Here is a 17,710-nt window from a genome sequence, read left to right as displayed (position 1 = left end):
CGTACTTCAGTAAAAAGTAGCCATTACTACTACCTGTTTTGTTGTCAAGCTGGTAACTGGACCTCACGTCATTAATAGTAGGGCTGTCAAACGATTAAAACATTTAATCGCGATTAATCGCACGATTGTCCTGAGTTAACTCACGATTAATCACATATTTTTGTTTATTCTTAATGTAACTTAAATTCATACATTTCACGTTTTTAATACTCTAATCAACATAGGCATGGACAAATATAGATGCTTTATGAAAATTATTGTTTTTATTAGTGAAACCAAACTCAACATAGAGCATGAAAACAAATTATTTATGTAAATGTATTAAAGTAATTATGGTATTTTAAAATATGTAACATACATAGCTGTGTTTTCTTATAGATGGTTAATGAGGTGATACCGGAGAAACTGTACCTTCTAACTTTTATACGGATGAAATCATCAGAGAATATTTGTTTTGTGAATTGTTTAATTAAAAATAGACATTTCAAGGTTTCTATTCATATATTTATTTAGTATGTGAGGCTAATATTCACTGAAATGCAGGTTGTTTGATTTCTGTGTCTGTGAAGAGAGATGATAGAGATGGCACAGAGTGCCCCCTGTATGTTTTCTTTATTTTACACAAGCACAGCTTTTTGTTGTTCTTATAAGTGTATACAAATAAAAGTAGATCCTTAACGGATTCGAATGATGTATTGCTCTTATCTGTAAAATCAAAAAAAGAGAGTAAATTACGTTCGTTTCGGCATTATGAGGGGAAAAACGCTCCGGCGCGTTTGCCGACCCCAGAGATTTAATTGCCGGATGTGCACATTGTGTACTGTTTACATTATTATTATTTTATTTTTATATCTGAGTAAAGAAAGGACAGCGTGAAAAAAATGTGTGTTGCGCTAAAGGTTTTTTTTTTATTATTTTTTTTTTTATATTTGTAATTAAAATGTATGCTGTATTAATTGTGTGTCAATAAAAATTAGTGCAGTTAAAATTAATTTGCTGACAGCCCTAATCAATTCAAGGTAGACCACAATTTACGACATGGATAAGGGCCGGAAAAACGGTCGTATTTCCATCAGGTCGTAAGTCAAGAAGAGTGACTACTCTATTATGCGTTCCAACACAGACATAAAGAGGCACTGTAAACACAAATTTTTTTTTACATAGTACAAATAAAGTAAACAAAAAAATATAAATAAAGCAGCAAAGGGTAAAATGACTTCACCAAATACGAGCACGAGATCACTCTAAACACGTCTAAACTATGCGAGGTCACGCCAACTAGAGCATCTCTGATACCCACATAGCATGCATGCCGGGCATACTTGTTCCCCACTCTGTTTGCGCCGTTTTCAAATCTACTTACCGCGCACGGATTGTGAATGTTTTTATGGAAAATGTCGTAAGTCGAGTGGTCATAGGTCGGGGTCTGACTGTATATGAATTCAAAGTGAATTTAAAGGTTTCCAGGCTGAACATCCGTCATATAGAACACATGAAGAGAAAAGATGATGATGATCAGGTGATCAGGAATGTCTCTGTTCTCAATCATGTTTACATCGCTGACTCCCTCTGTCTCATTCCCCCCCCCCCCCCTTACCCCCAAACTTCTTGTTGCCTTCTGCCACGCTCATTGTATCTAGCCTACGTCTGTAGTGTGTGAGAGCCAGGAAATGATACACCAGTGGTAGGTTGCAAAAGTCTGGACATTTCACCAATTGGATTAAAACTAAAGTAATGAGTCTGTTTTGAAAATCTAAGAAGTAGAAAGTACAGATATTTGTGTAAAGGTTTTATGACAGAAAAAGTAAAAAGTTGTCCGAAAAATATATAATGAAGTAAAGTACTGATACCAGAAAAATCTACTTAAGTACAGTAACAAAGTATTTGTACTTTGTTACGTCCCAACCAGTGCATGTTATGGTCAGATTATATCATTGCAGTGGGGAAAAATGTAGAATGGCAACAACTAATTATAAATAATCTATATTGAAATTAATCTTCAACGAATGCCGTTATCGATTAGTTGGGCTGCCAAGTTATGGGTTAGCACGACTGTAAGATAACACAGCTGCTAGCAAAATAAGACAAAGAACGCATACTGGTGTGACGGATGAAGGTGAAACATCGGCAAAGAAAAACTGTATAATCCTCATCATGTGAAAATGGTTAAGTCAAATGAAGTGCTATTGTGTAAACTGTTTGCTAACTTCGGGACAGTCGCACTGGATCTGTTCTGACGTGATTTGCGAGCATCAGGTTGCGCAATCACCTCGTTTGCAACATAGTGATGGATTCAATTAAAACGGTGCAAACAGAGTGAAACACTAAGTCTAAAAGCAGCAAAAAGCAGCAGTAAACGATTACATTTTAGTCACTGTTGTGGTTTTCAGCAAATGCTTATGCATTTGTACACCAATGCATATTTTTTCCTTTCTTTTTAGGTCGGTTGGCTTGCTGCGTTTCTCCATTCCATTTTCTTTTATTTCATTTGTCTACTACAATAGTTAACTTATCTGTTTTCAAAGGTGATTAACTGCAGCTTTACTACGTTTGCATGCTTCTTTTCTTGTTTGTATATTTCATTTATGCGTACATCATTAGATTCATTCATTCATTCATTTTCTCCCGCTTATCCGTAATCCGGGTCGCGGGGGCAGCAGTCTAAGCAGGCCCCTGCCTCCGACTGCTGCCCAATCCTCACAGCACCGTCCCTTACGGTCCCTCCTGCAGGTGGTGAGCCCACGGGAAGGCGGCCCCACGTCACTCCGACGTCACGGACCTTGATATTTCCCTCGTAAGGGACCCCCGGAGCATAGAGGGTTAAGGGCCTTGCTCAAGGGCCCAAGAGTGGCAGCTTGGCGATACAAAATTAAATTAATTATATTCTAGATGCTTATATCTTCACAACTAAACCAAATGTCTATGTATTGTTTTAAAGAAGGGTGGTCAACTTGCCATCTGCAGTTATAATTGAAACAATACAAATGTTCTTCTTCTTCTTCTTCTTCTTTCGGCTGCTCCCATTAGGGGTCGCCACAGCGGATCATCCGTCTCCATACCACCCTTTCCTCTACATCTGCCTCTTTCACACCAACTACCTGCATGTCTTCCCTCACCACATCCATGAACCTCCTTCTTGGCCTTCCTTTTTTCCTCCTACCTGGTGGCTCCATCTTCAGCATTTTTCTACCAATATAATTCGTGTCCCTTCTCTGCACATGTCCAAACCATCTCAATCTCGCCTCCCTCACCTTGTCACCAAAACATCCTACATGTGCTGTCCCTCTAATAAACTCATTTCTAATCTTGTCCATCCTCGTCACTCCCAACGAAAACCTTAACATCTTCAGCTCTGCTACCTCCAGCTCCATCTCCTGTCTTTTACTTAATGCCACTGTCTCTAATCCATACAACATCGCAGGTCTCACCACAGTCCTATAAACTTTCCCTTTCTTTCTTGCAGATACTCTTCTATCACAAATCACTCCTGTCACTCTTCTCCACCCACTCCACCCTGCCTGCACTCTTTTCTTTACTTCTCTAACACACTCTCCATTACTTTGCACTGTTGACCCCAGGTACCTGAACTCCTCCACCTTCTCCACCTCTTCTCCCTGCAACCGCATCACTCCACTGCCCTCCCTCTCATTCACACACATGTACTCTGTCTTACTCCTACTGACTTTCATTCCCCTTCTCTCAAGCGCATACCTCCACCTCTCCAGGCTCTTCTCAACCTGCTCTCTACTCTCACCACAAATCACAATATCATCTGCAAACATCATAGTCCAGGGAGACTCCTGTCTGACCTCGTCCGTCAACCTGTCCATCACCACTGCAAACAGGAAAGGGCTCAGGGCCGATCCTTGATGCAGTCCAACCTTCACCCTGAACCAGTCTGTCGTACCTACTGCACACTTCACTGCCGTCACACTGTCCTCATACATGTCCTGCACCACCCTCACATACTTCTCTGACACACCTGACTTCCTCATACAATACCACAACTCCTCTCTCGGCACCCTGTCGTACGCTTTCTCTAAATCCACAAATACACAATGCAGCTCCTTCTGTCCTTCTCTATACTTCTCCATCAACATCCTCAAAGCAAATAAGGCATCTGTGGTGCTCTTCCTCGGCATGAAACCATACTGTTGCTCACAGATGGTCACCTCTTCTCTCAGCCTGGCTTCCACTACTCTTTCCCATAACTTCATGGTGTGACTGATCAACTTAATTCCCCTGTAGTTACTGCAGGTCTGCACATCTCCCTTATGTTTAAAGATCGGTACCAGCACACTCCTTCTCCATTCCTCAGGCATCCTCTCCCCTTCCAGAATCCTGTTAAACAATCTGGTTAAAAACTCCACTGCCATCTCTCCTAAACATCTCCACGCTTCTACTGGTATGTCATCTGGTCCAACCGACTTTCCATTCTTCATCCTCTTAATCGCTGCTCTCACTTCCTCCTTACTAATCCTATCTACATCCTGCTTCACCAACTCCACATCCTCCAACCTTCTCTCTCTCTGATTTTCCTCATTCATCAGCTGCTCAAAATACTCCCTCCATCTTTTTAACACACTCTCCTCATTAGTCAACACATTTCCCTCTCCATCCTTTATTGCTCTAACTTGCAGTACATCCTTCCCAGCTCGGTCCCTCTGCCTGGCCAATCGGTACAAATCCTTTTCTCCTTCCTTAGTGTCCAACCTCTTATACAGCTCCTCATATGCCTTTTCCTTGGCTTTCGCCACATCCCTTTTTACCTGCTGCCGCATCTCCTTGTACTCCTGCCTACTTTTCTCATCACTCTGTCGATCCCACTTCTGTTTTGCCAACCTCTTTCCCCTAATGCTCTCCTGCACTTCCTCATTCCACCACCACGTCTCCTTGTCTTGCTTTCTATTTCCAGATGTCACACCAAGTTCTTTTCTAGCTGCCTCCCTCATCGCTCCTGCAGTAGTTGCCCAATCATCCGGCACCTCTTCACCACCACCAACCCCCTGTCTGACCTCTTCCCTGAACCTCACACTACACTCTTCCTCCTTCAGTTTCCACCATCTTATTCTTCTTTTTAATCCTTACTTTCCTCCTCTTCTTCTTCGCCTCCAAAACCATCCTACAGACCACCATCCGATGCTGTCTAGCTACACTGTCCCCCGCCAACACCTTACAGTCTCCAATCTCCTTCAGGTTGCATCTCCTACACAGAACATAATCCACCTGTGTGCACCTTCCTCCACTCTTATACGTCACCCTATGATCCTCCTTCTTCTTAAAATACGTGTTCACCACTGCCATTTCCATCCTTTTAGCAAAATCTACCACCATCTGCCCTTCCACATTCCTCTCCTTGAAACCATACCTACCCATCACCTCCTCATCACCTCTGTTCCCTTCACCTACATGCCCATTAAAGTCTGCCCCAATCACCAATCGTTCTTTCCTAGGTACACCATCTACCACTTCATCTAATTCACTCCAGAATCTTTCCTTCTCATCTCATCTCACAGCCAACTTGTGGAGCATAGGCACTGATGACATTTATCATCATCCCTTCAACCTCCACCTTCACGATCATCACCCTATCAGAAACTCTCTTCAACTCCACTACACTCTTACTGTACTCTTCCTTCAGAATCACCCCTACACCATTTCTCTTTCCATCCACACCATGATAAAACAGTTTAAACCCACCTCCAATGTTCCTGGCCTTACTCCCTTTCCACTTGGTCTCCTGAACACACAGCATATCTACCTTTCTCCTCTCCATCATATCAGCTACCTCTCTCTCACTTTACCCGTCATAGTACCAACATTTAAAGTACCAACCCGAACCTCTACTCTCCTACACTGCTCCTTTTCCCGCCGTCTCTGTAGACGTCTTCCTCCTCTCCTTCTCCTCCTTCGGCCAACAGTAGCCCAATTTCCACCGGTACCCTGTCGGCTAACGATACCTGTGGCGGTCGTTGTTAACCCGGGCCTCGACCGATCCGGTATGAAATTCTCATTTGTGATCCACATATTTGATTTGGCACATGTTTTACGCTGGATGCCCTTCCTAACGCAACCCTCCCCATTTACCCGGGCTTGGAACCGGCACTAAGAGTGCACTGGCTTGTGCCCCCCTAATGGCTGGGTTAAACAATACAAATGTTGATTTACACTTATTTACACTTTGCATACACAACACAACCCAGCATGAGTGAATTTGTTTAAAGAGAAATGCCCCATGCACTCCTCAACAAGCAGCCACTATAAGCTTTAAAATGTCAAAATTAAAGATCAATATGTTGCTTTTAAATTTTTATTTTTATGTATTTTATACATAAATACCCTGAATTAGGTTTCTATATATCTATAATAAGCAAAATTATTTTTGTCTTTATTTCTCAGGCATTTTTAATTACTAAGGTCAGAAATGATTGCAAAAATGAATTAATCAAGTTAGTAGCTGTAAATAATTGTCCCTGAACAACCAGGAAAAAATGACTGAATTTCTGTGTAGTGAAGTAGTCCTGATAAACAACACATTGTGTCATGTTCTAGTTTCATTTTAAGCAAAGCAAATCCTGTTGGTTTTTTTTGTAAACACTTAAGGGAAATTAAATTGCATCAAAGAAGGATGCTCTGTTGTTCTGTTGTGAATTGAGGTTTGTATATAGAATAAAAAATAGGGGAAAAGGAAACAAAATTCAACACCCTTTTCCAAAACCTGCAAACATTCGGCTTTCCAGATGACATTTTCCGATAGTTTGAATATACCCTGATACTATCATCAATTATCCCTAGCCTAGCACCTACTGTATGTGCCTAGAATACCGTATCTGTTATTCTGAATTATGTATTTGTATTCAGATACATCTATAGGTTCACCGGTGAAAGTGACTGGCAAAAGTACCACAGTATTATGTGTAATATTTAGCAAAATAAAATATACCTGCATGGAAATGTTTAACTGTGGGCATTATAATGATCACTATATTCAAACAGGACAACTTTGACATAGTCTGGTGCTTTAGTTGAATGTACTGATTTTGAACATTTTATATATATATATATATATATATATATATATATATATATATATATATATATATATATATATATATATATATATATATATATATATATATATAGTCACTAAAAAACTCTGTTTAATTCTTTTTATTTAGTTATTTAAAAATAATAATTTAATAATAAGAATTGTTTTACAACACATTTGACTACTTTCATGCTGCTTAATACTGTTCCCTATTATGTGAAATGTTTTTTGGAGTGGCTTTAACAATGTTGGGGTTTATTCAGTGTGTGTGGGTTTACTTGTGTCTATTGTGAATAGTGTGTTAGCAAGAGCAGAACCAGTGAAATATTCTGCAATATCTAGCACACTCACACATGCGAGATAGGTGCAGATAAATAAGATGGATGCATCAATTGTGTTGCCTTATCTCCCTGTCAGCCAAATCATTTCATGTGAGCAGCAAAATGTGGAAAAAAAAAGGCAGAACAGGAAAGAAAAAGCCGAATTTAATAAAGTGAGTGTGGGATGGAAGAACAACACGAGATGTTTTCAGAGAAAACAGAGCCAGCGGAGCCAGGTCCAAGTCAAACGGCAGTAGTCTGGAGTGTTATGGTCTTCCTGTGATGTGAGGTATGAAGTAATGGTGGGAGCGCAAGAGCATGCTGTGATGACTTTCACTCACCATTTTTGAACATGTTTCCAGAAACTGGCCAGTGTAGCACTATTTACAGTCCAGTCCTGACTCACTATGGCATGTGTGTGTGGGGGCGTGTGTGTATAACCGGACTAGAATTACACCTCTGCTGTCCAGACTTTCTCTTGTCATTCTTTCCACCTTGAACCTCCATCCCCTTGACAACAGGCCATGACTCAGCAGTTGCTGCCTTTTGTTTTTACTCTTGTCTTATGTTCTAGCTTGTTCTCATTTTATGTCTTTTTTTTCCCCATCTGTGTCCATCAGACCCCTTCAGGCAGTGTGTCCATGTGAAAGCTTTCATTGTCCCTGAGACGCCATACTTCCTGCCTCTATCCTTCTCTCTAATGTCTTTCTCGATCCGATTCTGATATTTACCGTTCCCATAAAACGTGTCTTCTGCAGCTCTCTGCCTTCAGACAACAGTCCGTTTGCCCATGTCTGCCCCCGACTGCTGGCACAGGCAGCATTGCTTGAGCCTCTGTCAATGAGAGAGCTGTTTCTAGAGACAGGCCCCTATAAATGATTAATCGTTGAAAAGCTTTGCTCAGTGTCCCCGGGGAATGAGGCTTGCAAAGTAGGTAGAAGCCTGCTGCATGTGTTCCCTTTGCTCTGCTCTTCAGTGCTACAGATGTGTCCCTCCTCCTTTGCTTGCATTTCACACATAGGTGCTAACTCTTGCACATTCGCATCCGTGTGTTCACACACAGCCTGTATGAGCCTGTCTGGCTTGGCCGGCTCCATGGTTATTGGCATGATTAAGTTTTGAAGACTGAACTGTCTGGCTGGCTGTAGCCATTTCACAGGAACCTTAACTGCCTCCAATAAAGCTTTAATTTGATCCACTTGTTTTTAAAGGTCCATGAATAGGTTTTTCTTTTTTCTTGGTTTGTTGAGGTTGAGGCTTATCTCCATTATGTCAACATGTGCAACGTAAACATCACAGTGAAAAAAAGCTTCTTTTGACCTCCTGCTCTTGTTTTATTTACATTAAACTACAAAGTCACAGAATGCTTCTCTCAACCCACCCTCTCTGATTTGAGTTTAGGTGGCTAACCACCAAGCCACTGCACAAACACTTGCTGTCAACCCTGGCCACAATTCTCCCTTTCTCTTTCTCATCCAAACACTCTTTTATTCTCTCTCTCTCTCTCTCTCTCTCTCTCTCTCTCTCTCTCTCTCTCTCTCTCTCTCTCTCTCTTTTCTCTCTCTCTCTTTCTCTCTTTGCAACTCATCGATTTAACCCTACCTACAGTCTCTAACACACCCTTCTTCCCACACATCTCTTCACCACCCCCGGACCGACCACATCCACCAAACTCACTCCACAAGCATGCACAGAGGCGAGCGTTGGAGGCGTGCACTGCCCTCCTTTGGTCTCTTCCTACTCAAGTCCTGTAAAAACTCCAACTCTGCTTACTCTGGTTCTGATCAGACCAAACCCACCAGCCCCCACTATACACACACCCACACAAGAACCTCGAGGGGTCCACCTACTCTTAGCTGTCCTCCCACAGCGTCCCGAAAACAGAGCGTCCGTTCCCTGTTGCCTCCAGACCAGCAGGAATGTTTGGCTACCAATCCATCTAATGTTTTCAAGATGATTTTGACCGTTATAAGGAAATCCCCCCATTTAAGTAGCCATTTGAAATTCCTTCTGCTTTTTTACAGCACTGAAGTGTGCTCTGAGTCACTGGGTGAAAAGCGTAAGCTGGCTGTTCTGTCTCATCTACAGAGGCTTAACTCGCGCACCAGTGAGTATCGTAGTGCTTGAGCTGCTCGTCTTCAGGCCAGACTTTTGCTTTCTTTGAGACCCAAGAGTGCGAGGTTACGTGATTTACCGCTTCATTTTCAAACCATACATTTAGCACCTGTTTTGTGGAGAATCGCCAAGTGGGACAAAAGAGTTCTGTGACCCTTCCGACACTACAGGGATGTTTTTGCTTGGTGAGTCTCTCAGCCTTTATGGTCATTTTGCTCTTCATTTTCACCACCTCCTGAGTAGATTTCTCCCCTTGCTTCATTTAAGCAGGAGCCTGTGTGGCTGGCTTTGTGTGCCAAGATTGTGGAACCAAGACAATTGTTTCTCTTGGATCATGCCAGCATGATGAGAGCTTCCCAAAGCCTCCACCACATGTTAGTGACTGAGAGCTGACGAGGCCATATGTACATATTTTCCTCTGTACTCACTATTTGAAAATCTTAAATTGCATGTCTCCCACGTCTGGGAGGGTGTTTGAGAGAAAACGTGCCTGTGTGCTTAGAGTAGAGAGGAATTAGCTGGCGGGTTCAACTGTCACATCTGTCGTTTAGCTGCCTAGCTGTTTGTGTGGCATTCTTATTGGCTCCTTTTGTTGTTCGACTGTGCCAAGGTGGGTTTCCACTGCAGCAGTCAAGGCTGATATTTAGTTCTCTGTATTAGAGTAGTTACCTTTCTAAAAAGCAGAAACTCAGTAAATCAGTAAGCCAACCACAGGGAAAATTGCTGATTGATCAAAGGCAGAGCCCAAGAAACAAGCTTCACAGAATGAAGCTCAGTTACCTACCTGCATGTCGCTAACAAGCAATTACTAAAGTTTGTATAATGTTGGAACAGGTGCGCCATGGCGGACAAGGTAGAATCATTGTCAGCCGTTTATTTTTACACTAGTATTATATAAAAAAGTGTGTCAGGAGTGTATTTTGTACATGCTTTCAGTCTATGTAACTGCCGCTTTGCTGCGGGCAGTTGTTTAGATAGCTACATTGGTGTTAACCTCGTATTTATGCAACAAAGGAAAACAATCAAAACACAGTTTCAATAGTAGCAATTTCAGACTTATCTATATTCCCTTTCAATTCCAATGTGAGAATTCCCAAAATTTGACTCCCCTCTAGCAAGAATTGCCTTCGATTTTCTCGGATTTATACCAAAGAAAAACACCTTGACAATTCCAGCAGTGAAACTTTGTTACTTGGACTCTGCCTCTCGGTTTGTGTTTCTGTTATCACTTTTCAGCCAAGAAGTGCATAATGGCACAGTATGGTTATTAATTCAAATATGTATTTTAGTGCTGTCACTTGTATATTTCATAGGGCTTTTACTGAACACAAGAAGCAGCGGTTATCTTTGGCTTGCAGTAATAGCAGACAGGAGCCTGGTCCAAGTCTGTCGATATATTAATCTTAGTGCAGTGTTAAAATACAAAATGAGAAAATGAGAAAATATACATAAATAAAACCAGGAGCTGTGCCTTTCTTGTGACTGAATCGTAAATGCAGTTTATGCCTCACTGCAGAGGCTCTGCTAACATGTTACAGTACTATACAAACACAGTGAATAAGATTCTGTTTTCTGAACTCTCAGAGGTAAAAATATCAAATGTAAATATCAGCAAAATATAATAATTATTAAGTAGGATCAGGGTGATTCTGTGACTATTCTGTTATTCAAACACAAGATCTGGATTTACTGAGATGTCCCTGTTTGGTTTACTCACCAAATTTAGTATGGTTATTATAATAGCAGTATGGGTCACTTAAATATGGATTTGTTCAGTACCATGCTGTTCACTGGGAAAGTGTCATTTGAGGACATTTGCAATTTTTACTTCTTCAGTGTGTAATATGAATTTAGAGTCATTCACCATTGGTGGGGACAGATGTATGATTCTGTCAACACATTGCATTGTTTGTTACTGTCTCTTTAAGTTAACTGGTTATGCTCGCCAGACTCTCCTTACCCAAATCAAAGCGTACCCACTTTTAAAAAGATCAGGTCAGAATAAAACGGTGCTGTTAGCAATATTGTGTGCGCTAAACAAACCAGATCTACTTTGTAATCATGTGTCCGTTGATGCATTAGTCATTTTTGTCCTTCCTGTCCTCACATCAACCTCATAGTTGGTTTTCAGCTTGAAAACACATGTGAGCCCAGCTGTATGAAATAGTTGTAAACAAGAACGCTTGAAAAGACAGTATTAATTGTAGTTGTATGCGTTGTGTATAAAGGTGAGCAAAGACAAGCCCTAATCGAATCTCTGTTGCTTTAATCAGGGTGCACGTGAGGCACATTTCCTAAACGCCCACAAAAACGCTCTCTGATACCGATAAGGGCTGTATGCCAAAGCTGAAAATAAATGCAGACTGAGGAGAGAGAACACAGTGTAGGGGAAAACAGGCAGTTATGAGCACTGGCTTAGGCAACGCGAGTTTGCTGAAGCCCATATCATCCTTTTAATAAGCTGCTAAGCAAATAGTGGAGTGGGCCCTGTTTGTGTACTCGCACCTATACCTTGGCTTCATTTGGCTACGTGTTTTCTTTGGCTGCAGACCTTAACTTGTTACTTTTGCTTCACTTTCGTCTGTGTGGGTGTGATCAAATTATTGTAGAACTAGCACAGGCAGGAGGAGGGAGAGTATTGTGGGAGAGGATGCGATGATGTGGCTGCTTATAACACCTGTTTACTGCGTTAAGTGTGAGAGAGAGAGAGAGAGAGAGAGAGAGAGAGAGAGAGAGAGAGAGAGAGAAAGAGAGAGAGAGAGAGAGAGAGAGCATGAAAACGAGTGTCAGAGAAGACAGATGTAGAGATTAAATGTGGTAAAAATGGCTTGAGTGGTGAAATAAAAATTGGGTGAAGAGTGGAGATGGACAGGAAAGAACTCATGCTGGACTAACTATCACAATGGTTAGTATATGTGTTAGTCTGCTGATGCCTGTGGAGTCAATGTCCTTAAAAAGAGGGCTACTTAAAGTGGATGTTGGCATGGGTAGTTTATTTTATTTTTGGAAGTGATCATTCTCTGTAGTCAAATGCACTGTACATAGCAAAAGATGCTCAATCACAAAAACTGCGCTCTGTGAATTATTTTCACATCGCAACAGCACAATGTTTTTTTTTTTTTTGGATGAAATGTAATTCCTTTATAGAAACAAAGACATTCAAATGTTATGAAATATTCAGAACGGGTAAACATGACCAGTTGGAGGCACATATTTGGCCTTCAACATTGCACATACTCGGGAAAGTACACCTAGTGACTAAAGAATGAAACATTTTAATGCAATTGTGTCAAAATGTGCATGTGTTTACAGGTGAAAAAGTCATAGCATTTTCAATATCATTTTAAGAGTGATATTCATTCATTCATTCATTTTCTCCCGCTTATCCGTAATTCGGGTCGCGGGGGCAGCAGTCTAAGCAGGCCCCCGCCTTCGACTGCTGCCCAATCCTCACAGCACCGTCCCTTACGGTCCCTCCTGCAGGTGGTGAGCCCACGGGAAGAAGAGTGATATTGAGTTATTTTAAAAGATGGTAGGCTTATTTGTGTTTTGTTTTCCAGAAATATATTTACATGGCCCTTTGCAAAATTTATGCATTACATCAGTCAATCTTAACAAGATCTTATGGAGGTGAACCAATACAAGTGACCAAGTAGAAAAGGAGAAAATTTCGAGAACTGAGGAAAAACATGTTAAACATTAAAAATGTCAAAACTGCACATTCCTGCCCCATGTCGACTGGAGTTACACCAGCCAACTGCAAGCGTCTTCTGTATGTAAGAAGGCAGTTAACACTTTCTGCAGAAATATGTTAAACTTTCCTTTGACCTCGGTTGCACAGCTGCTCGAAAGATGTAGAGGCTGATGCACAACACATTCATATGCTTTGGCTTGCATCCTCCCTGTTTGGAAGCTGTCATGCAACACAGGATAATGAGCTAGTGGGTGGAGACGGAGAACTCCCTAATTTGAAGAAAACTAAAATACAGGAGAAATGAAATGTGTAAACCTTCTTATGATGTTCTCAGGGGGAAAAAAATAACTTTTAAAATCGTTTCATCCTGATTAATAAGCCCATCCATTACCAAATGGCCAAATGCATAGTTTATGTAAACAAAGGACATATATGTTGATAAATATTCAGCAGCATGCTAGGGTTTTGACGTTGGGAAATGGATCTCAGGTGTCAGAAGAGTGTACAGGGGTAATGGGAACACAGTTTAAGCCTTGCTTAATCAGTATGTTTTTCTTGGTTGTGCCCAAAACACATAATGGACAATCAGCGGGCAGTTTACAGAGGTGCTGTTCTGAATGGTCAATTACTCATCATTGTCTACTTAAACACATACTGGAGTGGGTGCAAAACAGATTGCAGCACTGCTACATTTATTACAAGGCCGAGGCACACAGAAACCCATTGAGATTGGAACGAGCACTCTCTGGGCCTTTGGGTAATGTAGTCTATACATCTTAGTGTCATTCTGTATAATTAAGACAAAGTGTTTACCTGCTTGAAATTGAGGCCATGATTATGTTTGTCTGACTGGAGCTGTGCGGCTCAAAATGTAAGGTCGGAGCGCTGCAAGATTGTACTTATAAAGTGTCGATCAGTTGCGCTGTTCTTAAAGAATACGTTTGTTCATTAAATGTTCAAGGATGAGAGAGTGCAAAATGTGAGTGTGAGGAAGAAAGAGGGGTTAGATGGAAAATTCCTAAAGGACAACAAATGGTATGGCAAAGGAAAAGATAAGAAATAGAGAAATGGAGCAGGGTTCAGGGAGAGATTGAGGGCGTGAGAATGAGAGATTGAAAAAAAAAAGATAATGGACAGAGAGCAAGAAGAGAGAGAGAGAGAGAGAGAGAGAGAGAGAGAGAGAGAGAGAGAGAGAATTAGAAAAGGAACACAAGGGAGTATGTGAGAGGGAAGGAGACAGAGAGTGTGCATTCAGCTGTGAGATAAGATGTCTGTCCAGTCAAGTGTAAGGAAAGCAGGCTTGGCCCATATGTCTATGGACTGCTGTAGCTATGTATAACCGGTATTTTATAATTTATAATAATTTAAAATATATTTAGAATATGCACCCAAAAAATCTGAATGAACAACAGAAAAAAAAAGTCTATATTCTGCAATATTGTATTCAGGGCTGCAGTTATCGATTATTTCTCGCAATGTCAGAAATGTGTGAAATAAAATCATTAAAAATGTAGTAATTGCTTGTTACCGACATTTTTTTTTATGCCTGTCAAGAGCGCTCCAGAGTTTAGCGGGTGGCGCGTCAGCAATAATGGTCTGTGGGACAACTCAGTGCTCTGTGTGTAGTTAAATGGAATAAACGAAGCATCAAGGAAAATAATTAGCATTTTTGTATTTGAATTACTTGAGTTACTTAAGGAATTGTTTCAGCCCTAATTGTATTTTTTAATTCGGTGCACTTGGTCTTTTGATGCTCCTTTTATTTTGTTCTGTCATTGCATTTCTTACTCATTGATTCCTTTAAGTGATTTCTTCTTAATAAAATTCCCTTCAATGGGAACACAACAGGGTACAAGGAAGAAATATACCACAATTAGGATGCTAGTCTATTACAGGACACTACACAGCACACAGCAGTTCATACCTGTGCAGTTTTAAGTTTTAAGTAATGATTTTATCTGCTGATATGTTTTTGGGAAGTTAAAGGAAACCTGGGCATTCATGGATTATTTATGTAAAACTCCACATAGAGTTTATGATCAATCCCCAGACTCTGAACTTGCCACTAACTCTACCTACTGTGTCATAGTGCTACACATCTCAAGTGAAAATTTCCCTACAATTTGCTAAATATGTGTATGATTGGATCACTCTTAGTATGAAAAGTTGTCCAGATGTTGGTCTATATTCAGAGTTTTAAAGCATTGTGCCAGGTGTTGTTGCAGATGGCAAACCAAACAGAAAATGAATTCATATGCCCTATGCACCATCACAATGGCTGCCCAAAGTCTCATAGGTCTAAAGCTTTTTTTTTCTCACTCTCTTCCTTTTGTTTCATTTCCTATTCCCTGTGTGGATACAGGCAGTGGACTGATGGGCAACTCCTCTGCCTCATTTATGGGGACATTTCTGGCCAGCAGCCTGGGTTCTTCTCCCTCACATCCACCTCACCCTTCCAGACCTCCGTCCTCACCATCTTCTCCTCCATGCCGTGGAGGGCCACACTCCACCGCTTCCCAGATCTGGTTTCCACACTCACATGAAGGTAAGTCAGTCCCTACCCCACTTGTCCTGTGTGGCTGTGCATGCCAATATACTATTGTATGTATGTGTGTGTGTGAGAAAGAGAGTTCATGTGTTTGGAAAGTCTGTATGCCTGCTGGTTTTCTCATTGAGTTTACAGTCCAAGTAGGTCTTTCTGGTTCCCACTGTCTTCAGTGCCCCACCCTAGTGGTTTTCCAGATTGTGACAAGAGGGCAAAAGGTCATACAAAAGAATCTTGTGGTCGTTTGTACACGTCAGCAAGAATGCCATTTTTACCCAAACACACACACACACACACACACACACACACACACACACACACACACACACACACACACACACACACCCCTCAGGCAGTAAAATGCTACAAAGTCCACAGTGGTTGCAGCTGTCATCTGAAAGACAATGTGGCTTTTCCCATCCTGCTCTGCCTCTCACTTTCGACTAAGCTCTTCATGACCAATGGTCTACTTTTTCCTTCCTTTTACTCGGATTTTCTCCATCAAAGCATGACTTAGATGATGATAGATAGATGACAGATTCGAAAAAACTTCTAGAAGCACAAAGACAAGAATACAGAGTTGTCTAGACATGCCAAGGTGTTGGACCTAATTGACACAGGCAGGTGGCTAGGCTGCATTTTAATCTGCAAAATTCTCATAAGCCACTATAATCTTATTCTTTTGTCATTGAATAATTTGGAACTTCATGGTTGTCATGCCTTCAATTTATGTTACCAACCAAATTTTTTTTTGCCTTCCAGGTATACACAGTATCACAATGTCTTCCATATTATTATTAAGTTTCTACTACAGATCTTTAATGAACAGCAGTTATGGACAGTATCTGTCAAATAGAATTACTTTTATAAAGCTTAAATGTTTATCATTACAGTGGAACCTCGATATCCGCGACCTTGACACTTGCGACCTCGATAGTTTGCGACTTTTCCTTTCGACCCGGACTAAGCGTAAGAGTAGGAAGCTGTGAGTGGCTCAAAAGTTCAGAGTAAAATTCCAAAAAAGAGTTTGGACTAATTAATTACATAATGTTTAAAAAACTATTTTATTATTGTATTATTCATTTAAAATAGTAAATAAAACATTTATGACAAGTAATTCACAATTTTTGTTGAGTTTACCGTACAGTACATGTACAATTCCTCTTGAAAAAGGAACCATCAAAAGGAAAGAGTCAAAACCTCGCGATTTTTTGGGGTCATAGAACGTAACCCCCACAAGTAACGAGGTTGCCCTGCTTCCCTAGAAGTGTGCACTGGTGAAAAGAGTTGGTCTAGGGAAGTGAATGGTCACATAGCCAGCAAAAGCACTGCTAGCATTAGAGACATTCTCCCTATCAGAACTCTTTGCTAATTTGCTTAAAAAAACCTCAGCCATGTGAATACTTTCCACCTGCTAGAATGACTTGGGTAGAAAAACAGTCATGCTATCAATGTCAGTCATCTTCTCTAAAGAAATGGCACGTTAATAAAAAAAGGCAATGATAGTAGGGACGTTACTAAAAGTAATAAGGATGATTATGAGCAGGATTATTATGATGGGCTATTATCTCTATTGCAGTTTAATTGTGTAGAACACCGAGGGAGCATGATTGAATCCCAGCCCTTCATCAGCTGCGTTCAGATTTCTCCCTCTTTAAGTTAATTGCATATTGTCTTTTCTCCGGTTTCCATCGAAAGCGAGTCATCAAAAAGAGGGGCACAATTACCCAGCCTGTCCTCTGCTCCATGGGTGCCTACAGTCTCCCGCCAGCAGCATTGGTGTGCGAGTGTGTGTAATTGTCTCTGCCTATTGCATTTATGCGACTTTTTGAGATATGAAAGTTCCTTTAAATAGTTTATCCCTTCACATCAATCTTGCATCCCCACTTTGCTTTGTCACTAATGTAAAATTGGACGGTCTAATTCTAAAGATATTTAACCTTTTTAAAACTATACTATGCTTATACCATCTATACTAATCAGTCTGA

The 17,710-nt window shown here is 40.9% G+C and overlaps 1 protein-coding gene and 1 long non-coding RNA gene across 9 annotated transcripts in view; both read left to right on the top strand.

Moving 5' to 3' along the window:
- The window catches only part of bahcc1a (BAH domain and coiled-coil containing 1a), a 77,072-nt gene that overhangs the window by 28,637 nt on the left and 30,725 nt on the right, over positions 1–17,710 (top strand). For 7 of the 8 annotated variants that reach the window (XM_083565730.1, XM_083565728.1, XM_083565729.1 and 4 more), the window contains one exon: positions 15,540–15,722. In XM_083565730.1, coding sequence (XP_083421856.1) covers positions 15,540–15,722 — 183 coding nt within the window. Of the gene's footprint in view, positions 1–9,160; positions 9,476–9,589; positions 9,669–15,539; positions 15,723–17,710 lie in introns of those variants that run through there. The other variant, XM_083565731.1, reaches the window with a different exon arrangement.
- Positions 9,708–13,143, top strand: LOC310739803. The gene is made up of 2 exons (XR_014537501.1): positions 9,708–12,832; positions 12,989–13,143. It is a non-coding gene; the product is annotated as an uncharacterized lncRNA (long non-coding RNA).

This window comes from Silurus aristotelis (genome assembly GCF_946808225.1).
Source record: "Silurus aristotelis genome assembly, chromosome: 17".
Lineage (NCBI taxonomy): Eukaryota > Metazoa > Chordata > Actinopteri > Siluriformes > Siluridae > Silurus > Silurus aristotelis.
Note: the sequence above shows the minus strand (reverse complement) of the source record. Positions and strands in the feature narration are given on the sequence as shown.